Source organism: Hypanus sabinus, chromosome 3 (genome assembly GCF_030144855.1).
Source record: "Hypanus sabinus isolate sHypSab1 chromosome 3, sHypSab1.hap1, whole genome shotgun sequence".
NCBI lineage: Eukaryota > Metazoa > Chordata > Chondrichthyes > Myliobatiformes > Dasyatidae > Hypanus > Hypanus sabinus.
Window position 1 is genome coordinate 188,368,798 of NC_082708.1, and position 12,655 is coordinate 188,381,452.

Sequence of the window (12,655 nt, forward strand, 5' to 3'; positions counted from 1 at the left end):
TTGTCCAGGTCGATGGATCCGAACAGTTTTGTGGGATGTGAATCGTTGGGAGCAAACGGGACTAGAGAAGGCAGGAATCTTTGTCAGCATTGACCAGCAACTGGCTTCCATGCTGAATTACTCGAATACGATGAACGTTCTCCGTGTTGTAACTCCAGAATATGGGATACTCACGTTTTCTCAGGGCTAATGACCCAGTCCCCAGCCCAAGCCCAGCCCAGCGAAGGTCGGAAGGATTCCTTGGGCAGCTTGATCTTTCCAGTGACGTCCGTGTACTTGGGGTAAGTGAGGCCCGTGGTGCCCCAGTTTCCCACCAGGGCCAGCTTCGTCTGATTCTCGTACTGTGCAAGAAACATGCCTGAGTTAGCCTGCATCTGATCAACGGGGAAATAAACCAAACTAGATCATTAGACCATTCAGCCCATCGAGTCTGTTCTACCATTCCATCATGGCTGGTTTTCTTTCTCCCACCTTCCCCCTGCAACCCCTACCCCCTTTGTCAATGAAGAACTGATTATTTCTTATTTAAATATATGCAATGACTTGGCCTCCACAGCTGTCGGTGACAATGAATTCCACTAATTCACCACCTTCTAGATAAAGGAATTCCTTCTCATCTGTGTGCTAAGTAGAAGTCCCTCTATTATGAGGTTGTGCCTTCTGATCTTCTATTGGAAACATCCTCTCCACATCCGTTCTGTTGAGGCCTTTCAACATTTGATAGGTTTCGATTAGGTCACCACTCATTATTGTAAACTCCAGTGAGTACAGGCCCAGAGTCATCAAATTCTCCCTATATGTTAGCTCTTTCATTCCCAAAATCATTCTTGTGGATCTCCTCTGGACCCTCTCCAATCCCAACACAACCCTTCTTAGATATGGGCCCCAAAACTGCTCACAACACCCCAAAAATAAATGTCTTTACATTGTCTTCCTGCTGTCACAACAAATTTCATGATATATGTCAAGTGATAGACCTGGTTTTGATTTATCAGTTGAAAATTCCCATATCTAAAGAAATTCCTCCTTATCTAAGGGATGTCCCTCTGTTTTGAGGCTTTACCCTCTGGTTCTAGACTCCCCCACTATTGGAAACATCCTCTCCACATTCACTCTGGAAAGGTCTTTGAATGACCATAGAAGCTCAGGTAATTTTGACGTGTCACGAAACAATCTAACAAACTTCCACAGATATACTGTGGAAAGTATCCTTACTGGTTGTATCACGTCCTGATAGGGCATTTCCAACACAAGGGCATGCATAAGGCATTGGAGGAGGAGGGATGAAGTTAATTGGTGAAAGAGACAGAAGGCCATGGAAGAAAGAAGAAAGGGGGAGGGGAGGAGCACCAGAGGGAGGCGATGGGTGGTCAAGGAGATAACATGAGAGAGGGACAAGAGGAAGGGAATTGCTGAAGAGGGGACGGACACATGGTTGTTAGTTTGGGAAATGGTGAAGGGGGGTGGTTTTAAAGGAGCTGATTCTGATTCTGGTTTATGTTTCATTGAAAATTTCTGTGTATCGTCCGTGCCTACATGTCTGTGATGTCATTACAAGCAACTCTTCCTCCATACCGGTTCCTCACTGTACTTGTGCACATCACAGAAAACTTCACTTGACCTTCACCAGCACTAAGGCAAGACCACATCTCAGTGGGCAAGACCACATCTCAGTGGGCAAGACCATCTCTCAGTGGGCAAGGCCACATCTCAGTGGGCAAGACCATCTCTCAGTGGGCAAGGCCACCTCTCAGTGGGCAAGGCCACCTCTCAGTGGGCAAGACCATATCTCAGTGGGCAAGACCACATCTCAGTGAGCAAGACCACCTCTCAGTGGGCAAGGCCATATCTCAGTGGGCAAGACCACATCTCAGTGAGCAAGGCATCTCTCAGTGGGCAAGACCACATCTCAGTGGGCAAGGCATCTCTCAGTGGGCAAGGCACCTCTCAGTGGGCAAGGCCATATCTCAGTGGGCAAGGCATCTCTCAGTGGGCAAGACCACCTCTCAGTGGGCAAGGCCATATCTCAGTGGGCAAGACCACATCTCAGTGGGCAAGACCACCTCTCAGTGGGCAAGGCCATATCTCAGTGGGCAAGACCACATCTCAGTGGGCAAGACCACCTCTCAGTGGGCAAGGCCATATCTCAGTGGGCAAGACCACATCTCAGTGGGCAAGACCACATCTCAGTGGGCAAGGCCATATCTCAGTGGGCAAGACCACATCTCAGTGGGCAAGACCATCTCTCAGTGGGCAAGGCCATATCTCAGTGGGCAAGGCCATATCTCAGTGGGCAAGACCATCTCTCAGTGGGCAAGACCACCTCTCAGTGGGCAAGGCATCTCTCAGTGGGCAAGGCATCTCTCAGTGGGCAAGACCACATCTCAGTGGGCAAGACCACATCTCAGTGGGCAAGGCCACATCTCAGTGGGCAAGACCACATCTCAGTGAGCAAGACCACATCTCAGTGAGCAAGGCATCTCTCAGTGGGCAAGGCATCTCTCAGTGAGCAAGGCCATATCTCAGTGGGCAAGGCATCTCTCAGTGGGCAAGACCACATCTCAGTGGGCAAGGCATCTCTCAGTGGGCAAGGCACCTCTCAGTGGGCAAGGCCACCTCTCAGTGGGCAAGGCACCTCTCAGTGGGCAAGGCCATATCTCAGTGGGCAAGACCACATCTCAGTGAGAAAGACCACATCTCAGTGGGCAAGACCACATCTCAGTGAGCAAGGCACCTCTCAGTGGGCAAGGCCATATCTCAGTGGGCAAGACCACATCTCAGTGAGCAAGGCACCTCTCAGTGGGCAAGGCCACATCTCAGTGGGCATGCTCACGTAGTGGTTAACCTAACACTCTACAGCACCAGTGAACCTGATTCAATTCCCACCACTGTCTGTAAAGAGTCTGTACGTTTTCCCTGTGGCTGCTTGGGTTTCCTCCAGGTGCTCTGGTTCCTCCCACAGTCCAAGGACATACGGCTCAAAGGTCAAAGTAATTTTGATTATCAAAGTACATCTATGTCACCATATACAACCCTGAGGCACATTTTCTTGTGGGCATACTCAATAACGCTATAGAATAATAGCCATAACAGAATCAATGTAAGACACCCATCTATGGTGTTCAATCAGAATGCGGAAGACAACAAACTGTGCAATTAATGATAAATAAATAAGCAATAAATATCGAGACAATGAAACGAAGAGTCCTTGAAAAGAGAGTCCACTGGTTGTGAGAACATTTCAATGATGGGGCAAGTGAAGTTGAGTGAAGTTATCCCTTTGGTTTAAGAGGCTGATGGTTGAGGGATAATAACGGCTAGTTGGTCGCACAGGTATTATTGAGAATCTCGGGCTTGATGGGCTGAAGGGTGTGTTACCATGCAGAGGAAAACAGGTGAGCAGATCAGGAAGTGGGTGCTACAGGTCACAGGCCCGCTGGAGATGATTTTATGTCTTTGCACTGGACTTCTGCCTCAATACAACAAATTACACATTACGATGAGCCCGATTCCGATTCCGATTCCAGAGTACAGGATTGGTTCCTGGCATCCACAGATTCATGAGAACATTGGATCAACCCTTGGCCACTCGACCCCTCAAGCATACCCCAACCTTCAATAAATTACCCATTATAGAGCAGCATCTTGGAGAATGAAGGCAAGAAGTTGAGAGATTCTCTAATCTGCTGAGGACTCCAGCATGCCCTATCTTTTTAACTCGGGTTTTTCAGCATCTGCAGTGTTCTGCATTTATCACTTGATTTGTTGGGTGGAACGGTAGCATGACGGTTAGCCCATTACTTTACAGTGCCAGCTACCAGGGGTCAGTTCCCACCGCTGTCTGTAAGGATTTTTTACATTCTCCCTGTGACCACGTGGGTTTTCCTCCTGGTGCTCCAGTTTCCTCCCGCAGTCCAAAGACGTACAGGTTAGTAGGTTAATTGGTCACACGAGTGTAATTGGGCCCTACGGGCTCATTAGGCCAGAAGGACCTGTCACCATGCTGTGTCTGCAAATTAACATTAAATTACATCATCCCCTATTGGCCTTCCCAGGTCAGTGGGACTCACAGTTTCAGCGAAGACGGACAGCTTGCCCTCGGTGAACTGCTTGAATTCCTTGTTGTCAGTGGCCATTCCAAACCAGATCCTCACTCGCACCTGGGCCGGGATCTTGCCAATCTTCGAATCGCCTCGTGGGTACTGGGGACAAAGAAGAACACGGGCGTGGGTTCTTAACTCAGCGTGTGAGGAAACACATAATACAAAGCACTCCCAATAGACATGCAACCCCGTGGACGCTCCCCCCAAATGGAAACATCTCCCATGTTTCCCTCCCCACCCCCCTCCATTTGTGACATTCATTGCGAACATCGTATATGAAGAGTCTGAAGCATTGTTGAGGATCCCCACCGCCCATCCCGTAATCTCTTTGACCCTCTACTGTCAGGAAGCAGGTACAGGAGCATCAGAACCAGGACTGCCAGACTGGGTAACAGCTTCTTCCCTCAGGCTGGGAGACTACTGAATACCCTGCCCCCACCGAGGTCTCATTCCTAAGACAACGAGCTGTTTACCTGTGCTACACGCTACGTGCATTTTGAATTACATTTTATTCATTTACCTGTGGTAATATTTTGGTTTATGAGCTGTGATATACCATAAGTTTTGTGGGTGCAGAGTTTTGTGGAGGGACATAGTTTCATTTGGTTTTATACACACATACATATACACTGTTAACTTGTACTTTAATGGATGGTTTTGTCCTGGACTTTCCACCCTGCAGAAGTGCCTCTTGCTGGACACAATTTCCTGTGCTTGGCCTCAATCCTTCCGAACTCGTCCCCTTCACCCATCTAACCTCAATTACCTCCATTCAATCCATAACTCTCCATACACAAAACCTCCACCCACTTGGTCCCAATTTCCGCCCAGATCCCACAAAGCCCCAAACCCCAACCACGGTCCCAGTTTCCTCCGTTCAATCCATATCCTTCCAAACCACAGAACTGTCCCAAGTTCTTCTTAAATGCCACTATTGTACCTTCCTCAACGATTTCCCTCTGGCAGCTCGTTCCATACACTGACCATTCTCTGTGTGAAAAAGTTGCCCCTCCAATTCTTTTTATATCTTCCTTCCTCTCACCTTGAACCTATGCCTCCTGCCTGGGAAACAAAGGATTTCCAGCATCTCGTGTGTTTATGATTTACTGTTCCACTACCAAGTCTCTTCAAGGGATCTTCTCTTTGACGGAAGTTCTGTGCGACCCTCTCTCACTACTCCCACTCTCTGGTCTCTGCGGTCCTCCAATTCTTCGACCATGTGCTCACCCAGACTCTCTATGTGTCCAGCCTGAATTCCTTCCTCCTTTCTCCACTTTCTCATTCTTTACCCTTCCTTTCGTCTCACTGAAGGGCCACAGTTCGAAACATCTGCTGCTCATTTCCCTCCATAGATGCTGCCTGACCCATTGAGTTCCTCCGGCATTTTACATGTGCTACTCTGGATTTCCACCATCTGCAGAATCTCTTGGGTTTAAGGTTATTACCATCAACTTTATATATCTCTCAATAGGTGCTGTACCTCTCTAAGGTCACCTCGCTCTGCTACGCCCTAGGCAATAAAGACCCAACCTCTCCCTTGTTGCTCAGGCATTCCGGGCCTGCAACAGAGAATTGGTGAACATCACCTCTCAGCCCAAAAAAAACACATTCCAAAGCTCAAAGAGTTCAAAGTTATAAGTAAGTTAATTATCAAAGTACATGATACTGTACAAAAGTCTTAGACACACACACACACACACACACACACACACACACATACATATATATATATAGCTAGGGTGCTTAAGACTTTTGCAGAGTACTGTAGTGATTTTATGTATTGAACTGTACTGCTGCTGCTGCAAAAACAAATTCCATGGCATCTGTGAGTGATGATCAAAGTGATGGGTCTTTATTGTGGACTGAGTGGGAAGGGGGCAGGGAGAGGGGAATCATGTTGGGAAAAGGGGAAGGGAGAGGGGAGGGAGCAGGAAGCACCAGAGAGACATTCCGTAATGATCAATAAACCACTGGTTTGGAGTCAGATGACCTTGCCTGGTGTCTCAGGGCTGAGTGTCTCACTTCCTGCCCTGGCTCTCCTTCTCTGCCACCCGTCTCACACCCCTCCCGTGGCGCTCCACCCTCACCATTTCCAACATCCTCTGCTCCCGCCAGATTTACAAACTCGCTCTCCACTCCACGTTGACAAATACAGTACTGTGCAAAAGTCTTAGGCACCTTAACTAAATACATATTCACCCAGGACCTTCGCACAGTGGTGTATGCGACTGTGTACCACACTGAGGTTCGAGCTCTGGTCTTGTCCACAAGATCACACACTTCTCTGCTTTGATACAAGCATGTGAGTGATCACAGTTTCCTCCTAGCCATCTGCCCTTCCACTCTCCATCTCCTCCTCTCTGTGGACCCAGAGAACTTTCCCAACACCTGCTCTCCCAAAGTCGGGATTTCCAGCTTGCTTTCCCCACCACCCACCGTGACCCCTGTGGAGCGGTGCAGTCCGTGCTCCACGCGGGGACCCGGCAGTGGGAGCTCACCTTCATGTAGATGGTCTGAAGGGCACCGCAGTGCCTCCCATGGCAGACTGGGCTTCTCCTGGAGTACAGCACCTCGTGGGCCGGGATGCGGTGATAGGCAATTCGCCGGTCACCTTGGAGCATCCAGATGATAATGTCAGGCAGGCTGTTCTGCGGCTGTAACGGAGATGAGGGTCAGTTCCCCACACGCCAGCTTATAAACAAACACAGTTGAGAGGCAGGAGGGGTGGGACACTGAAAGGCTAGTGGCTTGGTAGCCTAACGGTTAGAAGACAACTGGTACTATGCTGTCCATGTCTATGCTGGAGGGCTGTGTGTGTGTTTGAGTGAGTGTGAAACAGAGTGCGTGTGTGTGTGTGAGAGAGTCTCTGAGTGTGTGTCAGTGAATGAGTGTGTGAGTGTGTGTGAGTGCGTGTGCGTGTGAGAGAGAGTGTGTGAGTGTATGTGTGAGAGAGAGCCAGTGTGTCTGTGAGTGTGAATGTGTTAGTGAGTGTGTGAGTGAGTGTGCATGTCAGTGAATGAGTGTTTGAATGCATGAGAGTGTGTGAGTGGTGTCTGTGTGTGCGTGTGAGTGTGTGTGTGCATGAGTGTGTGTGCACGTGTGTGTGTGTGTGTGTGTGAGAATGTGTGTGAGTGTGTGAGAGTGTATGTGTGGGTGTGTGTGTGAGTGGGTGTGTGGGTGTGTGTGTGAGTGTATGTGTGAGTGCATGTGAGAGTGTGTGAATGTGCATGAGAAAGAGTGTGTGTGTATGTGTGGGGGGGGGGTGGGTGCGGTTGACGCTTGTGTTGTTCTGCTGAACAGAGTACTCTGTAGACATGTTGCACATGTGGGCTGCCCCCAGCACATCCTTAGGCTCTGTAGGTTGTTAACACATTTCTCTGTATGTTTCAAAGTACTTGTGATAAATAAAATTGAATCTGAATCTTGCAGTGCCAGCAACCCAGATTCAATTCCCACTGCTGTCTGTAACGAGTCTGTACATCCTCCCCATCAGCGCATGGGTTTCCTCCCACATTCTAACGACGTACACACTAGTAAATTGTAAGCATGCAATGATGCCCCTGGAAACATGGCGACACTTGTGGGCTGCCCCCATCATATCTTTCAGCTGTGTTCATTGTTGACATAAGTGATTCATTTCACCAGATGTTTTGATGTACATTTGACAAATAAAGATAATTTTAAAGATTATTATCTTTAGGTGGTGGGGAGGGGAGAGTGACAGATGTGTTGTGCATAACTGGGTCATTTAGTTACTTACTCTATTCTTATCCTCGGCACCCACTCCCGTTGTTACACCAGGAGAGCAACGAGACCTCTGGGGAATGTTGCATCATCCCCACAAATGCCCATCGAGTTTAAGTATTCAAGGATCAATAAAGCTCATGGAGTAGGTGAAACACAACAGGTGTGAACATGAGGAGCCCGACACTGTGTGTAGTATGTATTGTCCCCACCATGGGAGTGTGTGATGGGACAGTGTAGATGGAGCTTCACTCTGAGTCTGACCCCGGGAGTGTGTGATGGGACAGTGTAGAGGGAGCTTCACTCTGTGTCTGACCCCGGGAGTGTGTGATGGGACGGTGTAGAGGGAGTTTCACTCTGTGTCTGACCCCGGGAGTGTGTGATGGGACAGTGTGGAGGGAGCTTCACTCTGTGTTTGACCCCGGGAGTGTGTGATGGGACAGTGTGGAGGGAGCTTCACTCTGTATCTGACCCTGGGAGTGCGTGATGGGACGGTGTGGAGGGAGCTTCACTCTGTGTCTGACCCTGGGAGTGTGTGATGGGACGGTGTGGAGGGAGCTTCACTCTGTGTCTGATGCCGGGAGTGTGTGATGGGACAGTGTGGAGGGAGCTTCACTCTGTGTCTGACCCCGGGAGTGTGTGATGGGACAGTGTGGAGGGAGCTTCACTCTGTGTCTGACCCCGGGAGTGTGTGATGGGACAGTGTGGAGAAAGCTTCACTCTGTGTTTGACCCCGGGAGTGTGTGATGGGACAGTGTGGAGGGAGCTTCACTCTGTGTCTGACCCCGGGAGTGTGTGATGGGACAGTGTGGAGAAAGCTTCACTCTGTGTTTGACCCCGGGAGTGTGTGATGGGACAGTGTGGAGGGAGATTCACTCTGTATCTGACCCCAGAAGTGTGTGATGGGACAGTGTGGAGGGAGCTTCACTCTGTGTCTGACCCCGGGAGTGTGTGATGGGACAGTGTAGAGGGAGCTTCACTCTGTGTCTGACCCCGGGAGTGTGTGATGGGACAGTGTAGAGGGAGCTTCACTCTGTGTCTGACCCCGGGAGTGTGTGATGGGACAGTGTAGAGGGAGCTTCACTCTGTGTCTGACCCCAGGAGTGTGTGATGGGACGGTGTGGAGGGAGCTTCACTCTGTGTCTGACCCCGGGAGTGTGTGATGGGACAGTGTAGAGGGAGCTTCACTCTGTGTCTGACCCTGGGAGTGTGTGATGGGACAGTGTGGAGGGAGCTTCACTCTGTGTCTGACCCCGGGAGTGTGTGATGGGACGGTGTGGAGGGAGCTTCACTCTGTGTCTGACCCCGGGAGTGTGTGATGGGACAGTGTAGAGGGAGCTTCACTCTGTGTCTGACCCCGGGAGTGTGTGATGAGACAGTGTGGAGGGAGCTTCACTCTGTGTCTGACCCCGGGAGTGTGTGATGGGACGGTGTGGAGGGAGCTTCACTCTGTGTCTGACCCCGGGAGTGTGTGATGAGACAGTGTGGAGGGAGCTTCACTCTGTGTCTGACCCCGGGAGTGTGTGATGGGACGGTGTAGAGGGAGCTTCACTCTGTGTCTGACCCCGGGAGTGTGTGATGGGACAGTGTGGAGGGAGCTTCACTCTGTGTCTGACCCTGGGAGTGTGTGATGGGACAGTGTGGAGGGAGCTTCACTCTGTGTCTGACCCCTTTTTTTTTATTATTACAAAATCCTTTATTACAAATTTCGGTGCTATACAATATATACAAAACAGTGGCAAACACAATTACTGCACTACAAATAGACAATAGACATTACACCAGAATGTTGCCATCTCTATCCACGATGGCATTTACACCCCGCGGAGCCCAACGGTCTCGAAACTCCTCCAAGGCTGCTGTGGACTGCGCGTGTTCTTTTTCAATAGTTACCCGGGCACGAACATACCCCCTGAACATTGCCAGGAAGTCTGCCCGGGGAGATCCTCCCGCCACCCGTTTCCAAGACCCACAGATGGCGGATTTTGCCAGCCCCAGGAGCAAGTTGACTAAGACATCCTCATCCCTCCTTGCCCCCTTCCTTACTGGATGACCATATATAAACAGGGTGGGACTAAAATGCAGCCAGAAGGCGAGAAGCAGCCCACGCAAATATGCAAAAAGAGGCTGCAGCCTCACACACTCCATGTACATGTGGTACACGGTCTCCTCCAGCCCACAGAAGTGGCATGTGGGTGGGAAGTCCATGTACAAACTGAAAAACTTATTGCAGGGCACTGCCCTATGCAGTACCCTCCAGCCGAGATCCCCCAGCTGCATGGGAAGAACCCCGGCGTAAAGGGACTTCCAGTGGGGACCCTCCTCCCCTCTGGGTGGAAGGACTGACCGCCATGGCGTGTCGGGACGGTGGACAAGGGCAAGGAAGTGGAGGATGTGGAGTAGCAGCCCATGCAGATACCTCCTACTTGCATCCCTGAATGGGACTGTGGGTATCGATGAGAGACGGCTCAAGTTGTGTGGACACGGCTCCCGGAGAAGATTGCGGGGTCTGGGCCCCACCAGCAGCTCGGCCTGAGTCGGTCCACACAACTGAGCTGCACCGACAGCCACTGAGGTAGGGCAAGGGTCAGCCAGGACCCCGCCCTCCGCCTGAGGAGGGGATTCCCGGCCTGAGGCGACCATGTTCCAGACTCTCAGTAGGTCCTGATAGAAGCCGGGCAGACTCCGCAAAGCAGTACGGCTGACGCCTGCCTGTGGTAGCCGCATGTCTTCGTGAAGACAGCAGCCCCTCTGGAGGAAGAAAGTCGCCAACACGTGCCACCTGGGAGGGTGCTCGGCGTACAGGAATCTCTGCAGAGTCCTGAGGCGGAGAGCCGCCAGCTGCGTTCGGATGCACACCAGCGACTGTCCGCCCTCTCCCACTGGGAGACTCAAGACCGCTGCAGAGACCCAGTGTTTCCTGTTGCCCCAGAAGAAGTCCACTAATTTCCTCTGTAATCTTGCAACAAACGGGGCAGGAGGGGCCAAGGTGACCATCCGATACCACAACATGGAGGCCACCAGCTGGTTTATGACCACCACCCTGCCTCGATAGGAAAGCACCCTGAGAAGGCCTGATCAGCGCCCCAGCCGGGCCATGACTTTCGTCTCCAGGTCCTGCCAGTTCGCCAGCCAGGTCTCCCCAGAAGGACTCAGGTAGACTCCAAGATAGAGGAGACGCCTAGTACTCCACTCAAATGCTCTCATCTCCTCCGGCAGGGAGTCCACCTGCCACTGACCCACTAAGAGTCCGGAACATTTCGCCCAGTTGATCCTTGAGGAGGATGCCGCCGAGAAAACATCTTGGCACTCGCGCATCTTCCGCAGGTCATTGGGATCTGTCATCATGAGGAGTACATCATCGGCGTAGGCCGAGAGTGTGTGATGGGACGGTGTAGAGGGAGCTTCACTCTGTATCTGACCCCAGGAGTGTGTGATGGGATGGTGTAGAGGGAGTTTCACTCTGTGTCTGACCCTGGGAGTGTGTGATGGGACAGTGTAGAGAAAGCTTCACTCTGTGTTTGACCCCGGGAGTGTGTGATGGGACAGTGTGGAGAAAGCTTCACTCTGTGTTTGACCCCGGGAGTGTGTGATGGGACAGTGTGGAGGGAGATTCACTCTGTATCTGACCCCAGGAGTGTGTGATGGGACAGTGTAGAGGGAGTTTCACTCTGTGTCTGACCCTGGGAGTGTGTGATGGGACAGTGTGTAGGGAGCTTCACTCTGTGTCTGACCCTGGGAGTGTGTGATGGGACAGTGTGGAGGGAGCTTCACTTTGTGTCTGACCCCGGGAGTGTGTGATGGGACAGTGTGGAGGGAGCTTCACTCTGTGTCTGACCCTGGGAGTGTGTGATGGGACAGTGTGGAGGGAGTTTCACTCTGTGTCTGACCCCGGGAGTGCGTGATGGGACAGTGTGGAGGGCGATTCACTCTGTGTCTGACCCTGGAAGTGTGTGATGGGATAGTGTGGAGAGAGCTTCACTCTGTGTCTGACCCTGGGAGTGTGTGATGGGACAGTGTAGAGGGAGCTTCACTCAGTGTCTGACCCCGGGAGTGTGTGATGGGACAGTGTGGAGGGAGCTTCACTCTGTGTCTGACCCCGGGAGTGCGTGATGGGACAGTGTGGAGGGCGATTCACTCTGTGTCTGACCCTGGAAGTGTGTGATGGGATAGTGTGGAGAGAGCTTCACTCTGTGTCTGACCCTGGGAGTGTGTGATGGGACAGTGTGGAGGGAGTTTCACTCTGTGTCTGACCCTGGGAGTGTGTGATGGGACAGTGTGGAGGGAGCTTCACTTTGTGTCTGACCCCGGGAGTGTGTGATGGGACAGTGTGGAGGGAGCTTCACTCTGTGTCTGACCCTGGGAGTGTGTGATGGGACAGTGTGGAGGGAGTTTCACTCTGTGTCTGACCCCGGGAGTGCGTGATGGGACAGTGTGGAGGGCGATTCACTCTGTGTCTGACCCTGGAAGTGTGTGATGGGATAGTGTGGAGAGAGCTTCACTCTGTGTCTGACCCTGGGAGTGTGTGATGGGACAGTGTAGAGGGAGCTTCACTCAGTGTCTGACCCCGGGAGTGTGTGATGGGACAGTGTGGAGGGAGCTTCACTCTATGTCTGACCCTGGGAGTGTGTGATGGGACCGTGTGGAGAGAGCTTCACTCTGTGTCTGACCCTGGGAGTGTGTGATGGGACAGTGTGGAGGGAGCTTCACTTTGTGTCTGACCCCGGGAGTCTGTGATGGGACAGTGTGGAGGGAGCTTCACTCTGTGTCTGACCCTGGGAGTGTGTGATGGGACATTGTGGAGGGAG

General features: G+C 51.6%; 1 protein-coding gene across 6 annotated transcripts in view; it reads right to left on the reverse strand.

The window, feature by feature from the left end:
* dysf (dysferlin, limb girdle muscular dystrophy 2B (autosomal recessive)) overlaps positions 1-12,655 on the reverse strand; it is a 400,698-nt gene that overhangs the window by 222,257 nt on the left and 165,786 nt on the right. For all 6 annotated transcript variants that reach the window (XM_059965797.1, XM_059965801.1, XM_059965798.1 and 3 more), the window contains 3 exons: positions 6,602-6,757; positions 4,071-4,202; positions 175-341 (listed from right to left, as the gene is read on the reverse strand). In XM_059965797.1, the coding sequence (XP_059821780.1) occupies positions 175-341; positions 4,071-4,202; positions 6,602-6,757 (455 nt within the window). The remainder of the gene's footprint in view (positions 1-174; positions 342-4,070; positions 4,203-6,601; positions 6,758-12,655) is intronic.